Source organism: Schistocerca gregaria, chromosome 3 (genome assembly GCF_023897955.1).
Source record: "Schistocerca gregaria isolate iqSchGreg1 chromosome 3, iqSchGreg1.2, whole genome shotgun sequence".
Taxonomy (NCBI): Eukaryota; Metazoa; Arthropoda; class Insecta; order Orthoptera; family Acrididae; genus Schistocerca; species Schistocerca gregaria.
In genome coordinates, this window is record NC_064922.1 from 329,046,741 (window position 1) to 329,064,138 (window position 17,398).

The 17,398-nt window shown below is 42.1% G+C and overlaps 1 protein-coding gene across 6 annotated transcripts in view; it reads left to right on the top strand.

Annotated features, from left to right (window-relative positions):
* LOC126353792 (probable cytochrome P450 6a13) overlaps positions 1-17,398 on the top strand; it is a 96,805-nt gene that overhangs the window by 65,971 nt on the left and 13,436 nt on the right. For 5 of the 6 annotated variants that reach the window (XR_007565205.1, XR_007565206.1, XM_050002880.1 and 2 more), the window contains exons 3-4: positions 7,572-7,812; positions 12,890-13,111. Coding sequence is in view for 4 of the 6 variants with exons in the window: in XM_050002880.1 (XP_049858837.1) it covers positions 7,572-7,812; positions 12,890-13,111 (463 nt within the window). In the remaining 2 variants the exon portion in view is untranslated. The remainder of the gene's footprint in view (positions 1-7,571; positions 7,813-12,889; positions 13,112-17,398) is intronic. The other variant, XM_050002883.1, reaches the window with a different exon arrangement.

Consider the following 17,398-nt stretch of genomic DNA (forward strand, 5'->3'; position numbering starts at 1 on the left):
TGCAACTGCCCGTCAGTGTTTTGATAAAAAAAAAAAAGCCAGAAAACACTCCTGGTTGCACACCCGTACAAGTGGGGGCCTATGGCTGACAGTGCGCGAGTAAGAGGTGCTCGCTCAACCCTTCACTGCCACTCAGCGAGTGTCGGGATGCTGTGTTCTGCATATCTACATAGCTGCTTGGCCGTCGTCTGCTACTGTAGGCCAGCCAATCACGTTCCTCTGGAAGGGGGTAGAGTGTCGGTGGTGGAGGGGCGCCGTGGCGCGGCCCAATGTCAAGACCCAGTGGCTATCCAATCTGTCTGTGGACGCCGCTGCCTTCAGATCGGAGCGTTCGTGCCGTATTGTGTCAATTGTGGGATTCCACGCTGCACTGAGATGAAAACCGCTATCCCTGTTTACTAAATTGTTGTGCAGTTGTATATCCACTGCCTCTTTGAAGATCGAACCGCAGAAAGCGTAGGCGCTGCACAGCTTCTTAGTTTTTTTTCGAATTCGAAGATGTGTCCCTTCAGAATGCTATGTTCTGCTACAGTGGACTTGTTTGTCTGTCCTAATCGTACGTTCCTAATGTGTTCAGTACAGCGCTGGGAGATACATCGTTGTGTCTGCCCGATATATTCCATCCCACATTCACACTCAATACTGTAAATGACCGGCGTCTGCAACCTCAGATGGTCTTTGGTTGAACCAAGTATATCTTTTACTTTTTTCGATGTGTGAAAGATAGTCATTATTTCGTGCTTCTTTAATATTCTTGCGATTGAACCGTGAATTTACATTCAACCTTTTCTTAAAGAATTTACTTTATTTACAAGCGATTCATCAAGAACAGTAACACATTTAATCACATTATGTGAGCGTGGAAGTAGTTGCCAGGGAGTAACTGATGGAAACAAATTAAATTTCAACAAACGTAAATTTTATTACTAAAACACTTTCTCTATTTTAAAAAAAAAACAGATTTAAAATTGCTAACAGAAAGCACCCTCTAAATATCAAGTTATAATTATTCAGATGCAGAAATAACAATTTTTTTATTATAAGAGTAGGAGCCTCCGTGCTGAGAAGCTTGCCGCTCAGTTTTAACACGTCCGTAGTCACGACCACTCAGACCAACCTCTGAAAGACTACACTGGTGCAAATCTGCAACACACCAGATTGCTTTAAACTAAACATTTTAGCTACTCAATAAACACATAAACTATGCACCCCATAGGAGGGATGGAAATGGTACAAAACACTCACATTAAAAAGTACTTGCCACCGAAAGTGCAACTCGTTTTTAAAAGAAAACTCTTACAGTGGAAAGGTGGCAAATTTATATACTAAAATGACCATTTAAATAAAAACCCATAAAATGCAGTCTTACATAAAATGTACAAACATGCTCTACGTTACACATATACCGCCTCTCAAGATGATAGACAAGATAAAATCGTATTTCAGGAATTCGGCCTTTACACCTAAGCAATAAATTCGTTAACACCGAATCAGCTATTGACAACGTACGTCAGACAGACAGACACTAACTGCGGACAGAAGACAGACCAGCAAGCTGGGGACGAGAGACTGACAAGTAGAATTTAACAAGTAAATGAAATCACATATCACCAATCACTTAACTTCTGCGATTTCTGGCGAAGACCCGGCGTAGCACCCCCAAAATGCTCTCCTGAACCGTCCGCTGCCAGCCACTTCAACGGACGCAGGAAGGCGCACCGATCTCCCGTCTCACGGCGTCGCAGCTCGCACCGGCCAGACCGATGCCGTGGGTTGACCCCTGCTACTCTCGTGTCGGCCGCGAAGCCACTACGCCTCGCTATACGGCGCGGCCCACTGGCTGCCACGTGGCGACCTCGCATGCACCGACGCTCAAGACGGACAAGGCATCTTGTGTCTCAGTGCACGACCGACCAACCGATCGATCTAACCGGCCTTAAGGTCGATCCGAACGACAGACATCCTGGCACTCCAGACGGCAGACCGACATTGACTAAGCGATCACTCGGTCGGACCCACCCCTGCAGAGGAAACATGCCCTCAGGCTACCCGACATCACTGCCCCAGGAAGAGGCCGACCTACCTATCAATCCAACCGCCAATGTCAATGCCTGAACAAATTCGAGCAGACTGGTGGCCTAACACATACTAGCATTCCGGACAACAGACACACACTGACCTGGATGACCAATTGACCGACTCGCCAAGACTGACAGACTGCCCCCACACTCCCTCCGACTGACCGACTCAGACTGACCAACTGCCGAGCTCATAGCGCCCCTTAAATGTACGTGAACAGGCATGTTTTCCCCTTTCCCACCAGAGGGACACGAGAGCTGCGACCGCCAAAAACGGAAGGCGACTGCGTTACATTACGCGCTGCGGCGCGCTCTTCAAAACAGCAAATTTTACCACGGCTCAGCGATCTTGGCTGTCGGCGGTCAGCGAACGGCAGACATGCCACACGTTTTTCTTCGTCTTCTTCTGGTTTCTCTTCCCGCCTCTTGTCTGCACTCATGGCGCATCTTTCTTGTTTTGGAAGGTGGGAGGAGAAGAAAGAAAAATAATTAGGAAAATTTTGGGACCAAGATGGATCGAGAATGGATACAGATTACAGAAAACGTGCAAAATTGAAGAAAATTCTAACACACAGAGACAGACATGAGGAAAAGACGCCTCAATTCTATGGCCACTAACAAAAAGAATAGTAAAATACGTAGATTCTCTCGCTAATGGAGGAGAATTGATCCAAAATGTTAAAAAAAGACCTGGAAGTAGCCAAAAATCACCAAAGAAGAAATAGACGTAAGGAACAAGAATAAAAGTAGAAAAATGGGAGGTTAAACCAGAGACTAAAGCCTGAAGAACCGGAACAAAATGGATCGAAAAAAGAAGAGCTACATTCTCGCAAACAGCGAATAATTGGTGGGTAAATAAAAAGAACCATAAGAACAGAAAATTAACTATCTTTACTTAGCGTCTTCCACTCTAGAAGCTTTGCGACTAATAATAATTATAATTACTAATGGCATTTATTAACACTGATGATACACAGTTTTGCTAAATTTTAGTAAGTTTGATGTCTGGCACTTGATGTCCTATACCTAATAAAATGAAACTATATAACCTTCCTGTCTCTTGGCAGTTTATGATTTAGTTACTAAGACTGAAAGTATTATGCAGACACGCGGAGTTAATTATTCCTACTGGTTCGTAAATAGCATCTGCTAAGTCGGAGTCGGAACTGTAGTCTTCTGAACTGAACTGCTAGAATTCGTGGTACTGTGTAATTGCAAGAACTGAATGATTGATAGTGGCGCCTCGCCTTTTGTTCCTGTTGGCTCGATTCACGCCAGTGCGCAATCAGGAGGCGGCTGCTTGTTACTGAGAAGGTACCTGGTCTATGGCTGTGCCCGTACGCTGGCGGCCTCTTGTGGTAGTTCTGTGTACTTCTGAGCTCTGTACTCGACACAAGCAAATACAGGAGCGTTTGGAATGGTTGAAATCAAATTTAAGGTTTTCTGAAGATTAAAGAAAAAAAGTTTTTCAGTGACGTAGTGATCATCAGTGAGGTGCGGTTCATTATTAGAGACCACAGACTAAGTGAGTGTTTTGTGATATAAATCACTCACTGGTGATTTATTACAAGTAGGGTTGTGCTCCCCCAAAGCTGCAGAAATGAAATAGTAAATGGTAGGATTACCTGTGTTATTAGTAGCATTGGCAGGGAAAGAAACATAAATGAATGTGTGCGAGAGAAACTGGGAGCCAACGACTTCCCTTAGTTTGCTTGATGTTTGCTTGTTCTGCACATAATTAGAACCACAACTGGTTCAGTGTTAGTTCTCTGTGTATTTTATATCCCTGAAAAAAAGTTCCATTTTATAAGTAATAAAAATTTATTGATCACGTGACTTCTGCGCTTTTATGTATCCTAAGCAATTACTTTTTATGCAAGCACAGTTCAAATATTAAAAAAGGTAAGTAATTATTGTTCTTATTTTATACTCAGTAGTACGTTCATGATCAAAGGCAAGAGTTTCCTGTTGTTATTGGTAAGTGTGAAAGCTGAAAGCTGTTTATGGATAACAGAAACTTTTTTCATATAAGCTACACGAAGTATTGAAGCAATGATTGATATGTTTTTCGTTTGCGTTTTGTTAATAATACCTTTTTTTAGAACATTGCGTTTTATAGCGCTATATGATAAATCTGTAGCCATTTTTTGTTTTTACTTTTTTTACTGCAACATTACTATTTCATGTTAGAAATCAACAATTTACGAATAAAACCAGAATATATACATTGATCAAGGGATCACAAATTTAGCATTGGAGGGCAGCGTGGAGGGTAAAAATCGTAGAGGGAGACCAAGAGATGAATATACTAAGCAGATTCAGAAGGATGTAGGTTGCAGTAGGTACTGGGAGATGAAGGAGCTTGCACAGGACAGATTGGCATGGAGAGCTGCATCAAACCAGTCTCAGGACTGAAGACCACAACAACAACAACCGTTTATTTTTAAGCAACAAACAGAAGGAATGTAGGAAAAAACTGTTTCGTAGGTTAAGTAGCTCTTTATATTTATACTTGCTCAATTTCTAGACGATTCACCACTTCCGGTTTCTAAGGGACCGTAGTGAGAGACTGATCGCATTAAAAAAAAAAATACTTGATGGAAATTATGTAATATCCGATAGGTTTGCAACACACCTAACGATAGATAACACAGTTATGATCTTAATTGACCAAGGCTACAAGGGAAACTACTTAAGTCTAAGTTTATTTACGATAGTCTACAGCAGCCTACCCTAGTTTTACAAGCCCACTTACAAGCCTAAAAGTCAAAGAATAGTAATAGCTTGTGTGAGAAATGAAATCTGACACTCCAAGGTAGAGAAAAGCAATAATTTTGCATGAGCATAATTTTCAGTATCATACAGCAGAAAATGATCCAGTGCATTAAGAATATTGGTTTGAAGCTGATGAAGCCCTCACTGTACAGTACAGTGTGTCATCTGTGATTTCTGTTATCTTAGGTAGATCGCCTTATAGAAGTGGGTGGGGATACTTATTAGGGGTGGGGCGTCTTGAATAGTCACTTTGTTATAAAGTCATCTGTGATTTCTGTTGTTTTAAGCAGATTGCCTTGCAATGTGTGCTCTGGGTATTTAGTCTTAGCCTGCTACAGCCCTGTGGTGTAGCGAGAACAACAAATGATGCCTTAAAAAGGTTCATATGGTTAATGTGCGAACCCACCTCTGCCAAAAATTCTCTCGCATGACTTTTCGCTAACGGTAAGATCGCTGAAACATTCTGGAGTCTTGTGAATATGTAATTGTCGCCGTTTGCGACCTATCGAAGGCTTTCGTGTTTTGCATTATGAAGGCCGCACGAATGGCGTTATATATTTTTCCAAGTTGAATGACGCTACATCGCTCGGATTTGCAGTGATCCAAAATTGCAGTTACTTCTGTATCTCATCCTTCTCAATCAAGGCCCATTGCTGTTACGAGAGTATCGCCTGATGGCTCTACTTTATGTTGTACATATTCTAGAAGTATCTGACTCGAGGTTTCGATATTATCTGGATTGTACGGAGGTTATTTCAAAAGTTCTGCATACTGTAAGATGGAATTGAAGAAAATAATTTATTTTATATAAATACCTTTACAGGCCTTCAACATAATCTCCATTCCAGCTTATGAGAGCCTCTCAAACTTTTATCAACTCCTATGTTCCAAAAAGGGCACCTTCATTCTTGAGCTGTCAGATTACTTGGCTCACCTCACTGGAAGCTTCAACTGCAACAAATCTTTGCAAAACAAATAAAAGTCAGGAGGGGTTCATATCAGGATGTATGGTGGGTGGGAAAGTATTTCCCATCCATATTTGCCGAGCGTTTCTCTCAGTGGTATGACAATATGCGGTCCTGCATTATTGTGCAAAAGGACACCAGCTGCAAGCTTGTCAGGCCTTCTACATCTACATCTACCTGGATACTCTGCAAATCACATTCAAGTGCCTGTCAGAGGGTTCATCGAATCACCTTCACAGTTCTCTATTATTCCAATCTCGTATAGCATGCGGAAAGAATGAACACCTGTATCTTTCCGTACGAGATCTGATTTCCCTTATTTTATAGTGGTGATCGTCCCTCCCTATGTAGATTGGTGTCAACAAAATGTTTTTTCATTTTGAGGAGAAAGCTGGTGATTCTTTGACGAATTTTCGGCTGCAGAACATTTTGTAGAAGCAGCTTGAAGTACGCGCCTCTTACAGATGCCCCCTACGGCACATTATTTGTAGCTTTGACTCTAGTCGTGTCAAAGGCATAGAACATCATCAGTTTCACCTTTGATTGTTGGAGGCGGAATTTTTTCGCTCGTGGGGAATCTTACTTTTCCATTTAAGGAACCTCAGTTCTGGCTCATAATCTCGTATCCAGTATTCATCAACTGCAACAATCCTTTGCAGAAACTGTTCTTCTTCTGTTCGATAATGTTGAAGCAATTCTGTTACGACCTGCTTTCTTCTCCTCACTCACATCATGCAGAACCCATCTGGTAGCAACTTCTCTCATCTATAACCTTTCAGTTATTATGTATGCTGAAGTAACAGACATTCAAGCCTATATGAAATTTCCTCACATGTTTTTCGTCGAATCCTCTCTCAAAGTGTCATTAACAGTAAGTTGAGAGGGGCAGTCTGTTGTAGTTGATGACCTTCCATTCTTGGGTCGTCCTCAGTGCTTACCCGGCCTTCACGGAAACAGTCAGATCACTGTGATATTCTTACTCCCACATACCTGTCTCAAAGCGGTGTAAATGTCCGTTGGGTTCTTTCCACGTAGGGATTCGATTTTGATGTACGAACGATGGTTATCTTGTGTAATCTGATCTGACTCGGTTTCAGCTTGCGTTTAAAAACTGAATCACTCGCGTCACGGCCACGCAAACCAGCAAACATATTCGTGACGATCACGCCTGAAGTCTCGCTCACGACAGATATGAATTTCAACTTAATCGCACCACCGTAACATTCGCGCATGCTCAATACGCAAAACTTTGGTAATGACCCTCCTATGGTGCGACTCTAATATCGACTAGTAGCTCCGCTACGCCGTTTTAAATGAACCTGCTCGTAATGCATCTAATTATGGCCCTACCAAACTGCCATTTTTATGTCAGTTTTCTGCCGGAAACATGCACAGGATTAAACTTTTTACGGGACTTCCTTTTGCATTGCTAGTGTGCTAGGAATCGCGCTGTAAAATCGAAGTGGGAACAGTTTCCTTCATCCTGTATAAAGAAACATACCCTGTAACATAAGGATGTGTAACCTAATTTATCAGTGACTGAGGAAGTTCGATTTTTATTTTCTCCTGCATGTCGTTAACAGTTGCAGTTAGTCCTGTAAGTACACCACTTGCCAAAAAGCCTCTATTTCTAATATATTCTTCATACATAAAAGTGACAGTTGTACATTCCTATGGTTCCTCAAACCCGCCACAGATGATCCTGTTCGTTCTTCAATCTGGGACACTCACATTACATTTCTCTTCTTCGCAGATTCTTCCGAATACGAAGAAAAAAGCTTCCAGTGCACTGCTAGTCTTGACGTTGCCGAGAGTCGGATCTTTCTTTGGCGTTAAATTCTTCAGCACCACAGTGAGAGAGTTTTTCGACCGGATAGTCATGGAAACTATAGATCACAGGAAGAAGAACAACATCCATCGGGAAGATTTGGTACAACTAATGCTGGAACTGAAAGACGGCGGTATCATATCTGGAAAAAACGGTGAGGCGATAGGTGAGTACAAGCAGCGGAATAGTTTTAGGGTGCTCAGTGTGTGTAAGGAAGTTGGCTAACTACGTATATCGAAAAAAACAGGCCAATACTTTTGAGTTTGGTACTTCATGTAGTAACAAACATAAAAATTCATATCAACGGGGTTCCCTAAACGCATGTCTCCAATCGATGAAGCTGACAATTAAAGCTGTTGCCTCAAGTACAAATGTACTTCCCATATTTCTTAGAACTTTTCTTGTATAATACATTACCTGATTACTTGGATATCAATCCATTAGTAGACCTAAGTCGGGGTTTTCATATATCCAGGCGTTATGTGCCAAGTTTCGTCCACGATGACATGAAGTTCCCTCTTGCGGACTGAACTGTTCAGACGTAGTAGGAATATTCGGTTGCAGAGAACACAAATGCTTTGAGCGACCAGTGACAACAAGGCTGTTACAGTGTTAATGACTACAGGTGTTTAAAGGTATCTTAGCAAAGGTAGGATAATCCAAAACGAACTTTTACTCTGCAGCGGAATGTGTGCTGATATTAAATTGCCTGGCAGATTAAAACTGTATGCTGGACCGGAACTCGAACTTGGTACGTCTGGCTTTTTCTGTAAAGTCCTCTATCGACTGAGCTATCCAAGTACAACTAACAACCCGCCATGAAAGTTTTACTTTTGCCACTACCTCATCTCCTACTTTCCAAACTTCACTGGAGTTCACTGCCATACTTGGCGGGCCTAGCACCTATGGAAGGCTGAGGAATTATTACCAGAATGAATTTTCACTCTGCAGCTGTATGCGTGATGGTTTTAAACTTCATCGCGAGTTAAAACTGTGTGCTATACCGGGACTCTAAAGTGGGACCTCGGTCTTCTGCGGGTAAGTGCCCTACCGACTGACCAATCGAAGGGTGGCTTACAATCTGGACTAGATTTATTTCCGCCAGTACCTCATCTAGTATCTTCCAAACTTCACAGAACACCTGACAAGACTAGCTCTCTTGGAAGAAAGGTATGGCCTATAGTCATTGTGATTGTGGGTGTTGTTTGTTCTCCTTTTCTTTCCTGTTGACACTACTGTTGGAATTGTTAGCATGAGATAGCACTCCTAAAAGCTGTGCAGTTTCTGCATCAAATAGAATAGAAAGTAATAAACCAATTTACTTTTTAATATACTTCCCGAAAATTTTAATTGTGCACAATATGTTGGTCATTTTGAATAGATTATTAAAGGAGAGATACACGAATTGACAGGGTAAGATGGTATTGTCTTTTAATTGCTCACTGGTGTACGAGATGAGATGTGGTCGCTGTGATTCAGCAGATCAAATATGAGAGGGGGTGTTGAAAAGTAATGCCTCCGAATGTTTTATAGGAAAACTTTTAAAACTTTTTAAATAGAACAAGCGCTATTAAGATTCTTCCTCTTCATTCTTCATGTTTTCGTATGCGCAGCTCTTTGGCGGTCGAAAGCTTCGACTTGTAGCGTGCGACATGGCCATGTGTAACGTAACTACGTAGGTGTGTGATTAACAAGGTGCCGTAATCGAGTTTCGAATTCATAGATTTCGTCCCATACGTGGAGCACACTCTCCCTCTGCGTGACATGCCAGACCACACACGAGTGCTGCGACATCTGCAACAATTCCAGACCTTGGGCTCACTGTGAGCTATCGTCCTCCATACGGTCCCGACGTGGCCTCATCGACTTTTCATCTGTTTCCGAAACTTAAAGAGCAACTTCCGGCACTTCACTTAGATAGTAATGAAGCGGTGCCTTCTTCTTCTTCTTCTTCTCTCGTATAAAAGGCAACGTCCTGACTGACTGACTCATCATCGCCCAACCCACACTGCTAAGAATATAAACTCGAAGTTTGGAGAGGTTGTGGATCTTATACTGTAGGCATCGTTTAAGAACGGATTGTCCGAAATTCCACTGCTAAGATAGTGAAATAGGGGATAAAAGGATTTTCGAAAATACGTCGCTATTAAGGGAATTTTGAAGCTAGAAATACGAAAACTGGTATTTGGTTTCTCAGTCAGAAAATAAAAATATTACATGTGTCAGCATTTTTGGAAATTCAACCACTAAGGTGGTGAAATAATGGGTGGAAATTGTTATGAAAATAAATAACTACCGAAGAACTACTAAAAAAAAGTGTTTCAGCATTTTTGGAAATTCCACCCCGAAGGTGGTAAAACAGTGGGTGAAAGTTGTTTTGAAAATAAATAATTACCAAAGAACTATTAAAACTACGTGGTTCAAATGGCACTGAGCACTATGGGACTCAACTTCTGAGGTTATCAGTCCTCTAGAACTTAGAACTACTTAAACCTAACTAATCTAAGGACATCACACACATCCATGCCCGAGGCAAGATTCGAACCTGCGACCGTAGCGGTCGCGCGGTTCCAGACTGTAGCGCCTAGAACCGCTCGGACACCCTGGCCGGCAAAAATACGTGTTTCAGCATTTTTGGAAATTCAACCACAAAGGTGGTAAAATAGCGAGTGGAAGTTGTTTTGAAAATAAATAATTACCAAAGAACAACTAAAAATACATGTTTCAGCAGTTTTGGAAATTCAACCACAAGGGTGATAAAATAGTGGGTGGAAGTAGTTTTGAAAATACATCTATAACAATTGGTATCTGACTTCCCAGTTAGAAATTAAAAATATGTGTTTCAGTTTTTCTGGAGTTTCAACTCCTAAGGGAGTGCAATATAGGGTGAAAATTTTTATGAAAATGTTTAGTTACATGAAAAGAATTTTAAAGCTAAATTTACGAAGATTAGAATTTTACCTCTCGGTTAGAGATAAAGAAATATTTTTAGGGAATGAATGCTGCTATAGAAATACCTGCTCAAGAACACAAAAGGCATGAGTAACAAAAACTTTGGACTTCAGCTATCAAAAACCCTTTTTGGTCAGACATTCGGAAAAGACCATGTTTATAGGGCGTGTATAGGTTAGAAGGTGTTGCAGTTTGTGAAGAACATAAAAATTCGATTAAATAATTTAAAAAAAATCTCTGCATGGCATACAGTCTACGCAAACGAAGCAGCTGCGCTAAGCTAGTTTGGGAAATAAATATGTAGACATGCAGAATAAAGATATAAAGGGTGTCAGAGAAAGGTACGGCCAAACTTTCAGGAAACATTCCTCACACACAAATAAAGAAAAGATGTTATGTGGACATGTGTCCGGGAACGCTTAATTTCCATGTTAGAGCTCATTTTAGTTTCATCAGTATGTACGGTACTTCCTCGATTCACCGCCAGTTGGCCCAATTGAAGGAATGTAATGTTGACTTCGATGCTTGTGTTGACATGCGACTCATTGCTCTACAGCACTAGCATAAAGCACATCAATACGTAGCATCAACAGGTTAGTGTTCATCATGTTTACAAATGCGGAGTTGCCAGATACTCATTTGATGTATGGATTAACACGGGGCAATAGCCGTGGCGCGATACTTTTGTATCGAGACAGATTTCCAGAACGAAGGTGTCCCGACAGGAAGACGTTCGAAGCAATTGATCGGCGGCTTAGGGAGCACGGAACATTCCAGCCTATGACTCGCGACTGCGGAAGACCTAGAACGACGAGGACACCTGCAATGGACGAGGCAATTCTTCGTGCACTTGACGATAACCCTAATGTCAGCGTTAGAGAAGTTGCTGCTGTACAAGGTAACGTTGACCAAGTCACCGTATGGAGAGTGCTATGGGAGAACCAGTTGTTTCCGTACCATGTACAGCGTGTGCTGGCACTATCAGCAGCTGATTGGCCTCCACGGCTACACTTCTGCGAATGGTTCATCCAACAATGTGTCAATGCTCATTTCAGTGCAAATGTTCTCTTTGCGGATGAGGCTTAATTCCAAGGTGATCAAATTTACACTATCAACATATGTGGGCTGACGAGAATCCGCACGTCATCAACACAGATTTTCTGTGAACGTTTGGACAGGCACTGTTGGTGATGTCTTGATTGGGCCCCATGTTCTTCCACCTACGCTCAATGGAGCACGTTATCATGATTTCATACGGGATACTCTACCTGTGCTGTTAGAACATGTGCCTTTACAAGTACGACACAACATGTGGGTCATGCACGATGGCGCTCCTGCACATTTTAGTCGAAGTGTTCGTACGCTTCTCAACAACAGATTCGGTGACCGATGGATTGGTAGAGGCGGACCAATTCCATGACCTCTACGCTCTCCTGATCTCAACCCTCTTGACTTTCATTTATGGGAGCATTTGAAAGCTCTTGTCTACGCAACCCCGGTACCAAATGTAGAGACTCTTCGTGCTCGTATTGTGGAGGACTGTGGTACAATACGCCATTCTCCAGGGCTGCATCATCAAGGATTCCATTCGACGGACAGTGGATGCATGTATCCTCGCTAACGGAGGACATTTTGAACATTTCCTGTAACAAAGTGTTTGAAGTCACACTGGTACTTTCTGTTGATGTGTGTTTCCATTCCATGATTAATGTGATTTGAAGAGAAGTAATAAAATGAGCTCTAACATGGAAAGTAAGCGTTTCCGGACACATGTCCACATAACATATTTTCTTTCTTTGTGTGTGAGGAATGTTTCCTGAAAGTTTGGCCGTACCTTTTTGTAGCACCCTGTAGAGCGTTCATAACGTCTGTTTTATTTAAAAAGCTTTAAGAATTTTCACGTAAAAAATTCGGAGGCACTACTTTCCTGTACATCCTTGTACACCTAAGAAAACACGACTTTGAGGAATTAAATTTTACTTGCATATTATTTTATCCAGTAGGACTGGTATAAGGGAATAGTTAACGAGATTTAAGCACTGATTTTGGAACAAATAAAATATATTTCGTTTTTGAAGCCTTACTAGACTGCAAGGAGATGACTTTTTCCTGGTTGCTTCTCACAACTAGCAGTTCTTATGAGAACGATAAATAGCTAACATGACCCTTATGTCAGATGTATCAAATAAGATACAGTCGACGTTTATACGAAATACAACATATGGATGTAATTTTAACAGACGTCTCATGTGTGATGCGAGAGGTCACTAGATGTCATGCTGTTGTTGCAGAGGTGACAGACAACCTGGTGGTGGCGCAGATGATGATGGCGTTCACGATGGGCTTCGAGATGACTTCGTCGGCCATGAGCTTCTGTCTGCACGAGCTGTCCCTCAACCCAGCGATGCAGACGCTTGCCCGCAAGGAGGTGGACGCGGTGCTCACTCGCCACGGGGGAGAGGTGACCTACGAGGCGATTCAGGAGATGACCTACTTGGACATGCTGATTGCAGGTCAGTGGCTGTTCTCTACCAACCTCGATCTACATTAATGTGCTGGTGCCAAAGGTCTTATTTGTTAGTGAGGCGCTTGAAAATAATATATGTACATAAAATAAACTGAATTTATTTACGATATTGTTCGAACTTTGAATGAAGGCAACATTAAGAGTCCATATTTCTTAATTTCTAGATACCGTTTGACACAGTGTCTTACTGAAGACTGTTAACAAAGGTCAGAGCATACGGAATATATTGTCAGTTATACGATATATGATTTAAAGTAAGAGAACACAGTTCGTTGTCCACCGCGGCGTGTGTTCTTTGGAAACAAAGGTATCGTCACGAGTGCCTCAGGGAAGTGTGGTAAGACTGCTCTTGTTCTCCATATAAAAGACGACCTGACGGGCAGGTAAAGCAGCAATCTGTATCTGTTTGCAGATGAAGCTGTTGTGTACGCCAAAGTGTCGACGTTTAGCCTAGGAGCACCTTGGATGACCTGGATAAAATTTCCATTTTGTGTTAGGGATGGAAGTTTGGTTTAAATGTGAGAAAATGTATCTTAATGTGTTGAGTAGGAAAAACAATTCTATAATGTTCGAATACAGTATTAACGGTGTTGTACTTGACACAGTCACGTCGGTTAACGTAACGTAACGTTGCACAGAGCAGTGAAGTGGAACGAGAACGTAAGGTTCCTCATAGGGAAGGTCAATTGTTCTCTTTAGTTTATTGGGAGGGCTCTAAGAAAGCGCAGATCTTCTGTAAAGAAGACTGCGTACAGAACACTTGTGCGACCAATTCTTGAGTATTGCTCGAGCGTTTGGGACTCCAGTCAGGTAAGGTTAAAGGAAGACTTGAAGCATTCGAAGGTGTACTGCAATATTTGTTACGGGTGTGATATAGCCAGCCCCGAGAGTTATACAACTTCCCGTGAACTCAAGAAGACGTTCTTTCCTCGAAATACTATAGAGAAAGTTTAGAGAATGAACATTGGCGAATGAATGCCGAACGGTGCTACTGCCACCAACACACATCTCGCGTAAGGACTGTGAAGACAAGGTAAAGTCAAAAGAAATTAGGGCTCCAACGAAACGATGCACTCTGAGGCGACAGAGGTCGCGGGATACCACCTAACGTCGTGTCGGACCTCCTTTGGCCTGGCATAGTGTAGCAGCTCGACGTGACATGGACTCAACAAGTCATTGGAAGACCCTGCGGAAACACTGAGCCATACTGCCTCTGTAGCCGTCCATAACTGCAGAAATGTTGCATGTGCAGGATTCTGTGCACCAACTGACCTCTCGACTACATCCCTTAAATGTTGGGTGGTATTCAAGTCAGAGGACCTGGGTAGCCAAATCATTCCCTCGAATTGTCCAGAATGTTCTTCGAACAAATCGTGAACAGTTGTGGCACGGTGTCTTGGCGCGTTGTCATCCACGGAAATTCCATCTGAGCGACCACAAATGGTTTCCAAGTAGCCGAACATAACCATTTTCAGCCTGTGAACGGTTCAGTTGGCCCAGTGGATAGAGTCTACTCCATGTAAACACAGCTCAAACTATTATGGAGCCACCACCAGCTTGCACTGTGCCTCATTGACGATTTGGGTCTAAGGTTTCGAGGGGCCTGCGCCACGCTCGAACCATACCACCAACTGATATCGGAACTCATCTGACCAGGCCACGACTTTCCAGTCATCGAGGATCCAACCGATGTGGTAACGAAGGAGCAGCAGGCGATGTGCTGGTAGCAAAGGCACTATGGTCGGTCGTTTTATGCCATAGTCCGAACCAAATTAAGCCGCACTGTCCTAATGGATTCGTTCGTTGCCCATCCCAAATTGATATCTGCGGTTATTTCACGCAGTGTTGCATGTTTGTTAGCACTGACAGCTCCATGCAAACGCCACTGCTCTCAGTGGCTCAGTAAAGGCCCTTGACCACTACGATGGCCACGGTGAGAGGTAATGTCCGAAATTTGTTACACTTGTCTCGATCTTGACACTGCGGATGTCGGAATATCGAATTCCCTAATGATTTCCGAGATGGATTGCCCCTATGCGTCAAGCTCCAACTACCATTCCGCGTTCGAAGTCGTGCGGCCATAAACACCTTGGAGACCTTTCCACATGAATTAGCCGAGTGGAGTGCACCCCCCGTGCATTGCCCTTTCGTACCTTGTGCACATGGTACTGCTGCCATCTGTACATGTGTCTATCATTATGTCATGACTTTTGTCATTCTTAGTTGGTCGCGTCCGCTAGGCTGGGTGGTAACGTGCGTGCCTCCCATGTACTAGGCCCAGGTTCGGTTACTGGGCGGGCCGGAGATTTTCTCCGCTCGTGGACTAGGTGTTGTGTTGTACTCATCATCATTTCATCTTAATCATCGGCCGCAAGTCGCCCAATGTGGCACCGAATGAAATAAGACTTGCACTTGGCAGCCGAACCCGATTGGGACATCCTGGCCAACAATGCCATACGATCATTTCATTTTTTTCCTTGGCCGCATTTGTGCGTAGAGTGCGAAAGGAAAGGACTTGTATTCGTACAAAGTACCCTTCGCCATGCACCGTATGTTGGCTTGCAGAGTACATGTGTAAATGTATGTGTAGGATTTATTAACATTCCTTTTGACGGAGTTACATGTTCCCTCCGATGTATTCACTCATTACTGGTTAAGTCCGACTTTTATTCCCTAACCCGCTTGGACTCTACTTTTCTTCTTCGCCGTTTCCCCCTAGGAGTTAGTTGTTTTCAGTCTCCACATGCCTTATTTGTTCCAATCGTCCGGCGCTATATTTCTGTATTCCATTTCTTCCTGCGTGTATTTTCCGCATCTTAGCGTTCCCTTTTCTCCCATTCTCCATCTGGCTGTCTCCCAGTTTAGAATCTTCCTTGGCGACCTAGTTAGTTAGTTACGTGTTCCAAAGAGCATCTGAATGATTCTTTTATCGAAATGAAGAGGAACGAGTCAGTTTACAAGATGTGTGTACATGATTATTGTTAATATATATGAAGACACTATTATTTCTAGACCGACTCATGCAGCTATATCTGAAATTTAATTTTTGAATTTTTTACTGGCTACCAATCTGTAAGTAAAAATTCAACAAAGGGACAGAAGGCGTTATCCAGGAGAAATGATTTTAAATTATATTTAAAACTTGCTTCGCTAGCTCTCAGCTTTAACGTTAATGGGCCAATGATCAAAAATTTTTATTGAACTCCTCTCTTAGCCACTGACAGCTTTAACAGTTGGGCTTTAACCGTTGGTAATATAGGTCTTTTCCGCCCTAGTGTGGTAGGTATGTACATCGTTATTCTTCTCAAATTATGGACGGATTATTTGTGAAGAATGTCATTAGATAATGTAAGAGTATGTAGTGTGACGGCGCAATGAAAGTGCCTAGATATCTACTTTAAGTCCGTGGGTGAACACCGTATATTATTCTTACTTCTCGTTTTTGTACAATCAATGCTTTCTTTCTAAGTGATGTTTTATCGAAGAAAATTATTCCGTATGAAGTTATTGAATGGAAATTGCAAAATATGTAAGGAAGTTGATTCGTTTGTTTCCAAGATTAGCAATTATGCGAAGAGCAAAAGTAACTAAACCAAATTATTTGAGAAGCTCACTAATATGCTTCTTCCAGTTCTGCCCTATTTGCTGACTCCTGATCATGTGATAATCAATAGTTGATATGACTCTATTTGTCGTATGGAACTGAATGTAATGTGTCTTCTTTTAAAAGTTAGGGAGAGTCCATTTTTAGAGAATCTTTGGAAAATATTATTACTAACTCTTCTGTTGCTTCCTCTTTACAGCGATTTATTAGAACGCTTGCATTGTCAGCAAGAAGTACAAATTATGCTTGTTGAATGTTAAGTGGAAGGTCATTCACATATACAAGGAATAGGAGTGGATCCAGAATTAAACCCTGTGGGTCTCCCTTTACGATTTTATTTTCTTTTAGTCCCAGTCAGTAATATTTACTAGCTTCCTGATATTGTCTAAATTATTCAGCACAAACTTTGCATTCTGTTTTTCTTTTTTTTTTAAGTGTGATTCAAACCAGCTGTGTGGAAAGTCATCAGTTCCATAAAACTTGAGTTTCACTAACAGAGTCTATTATTTAAGGCTTGTTCTGTTTGACCGTGCCACTGAATCGCTCTATTCTCCAAGTGTTTACTATGGAACACGTTGTGTCCTTTCGCCTTAATGCCTGCTCATTTCGTATCCTATCTTGCCTTGTAAACAGAAGACAGTCCAGCACCGCCGTTGCAATTTTTTCCCT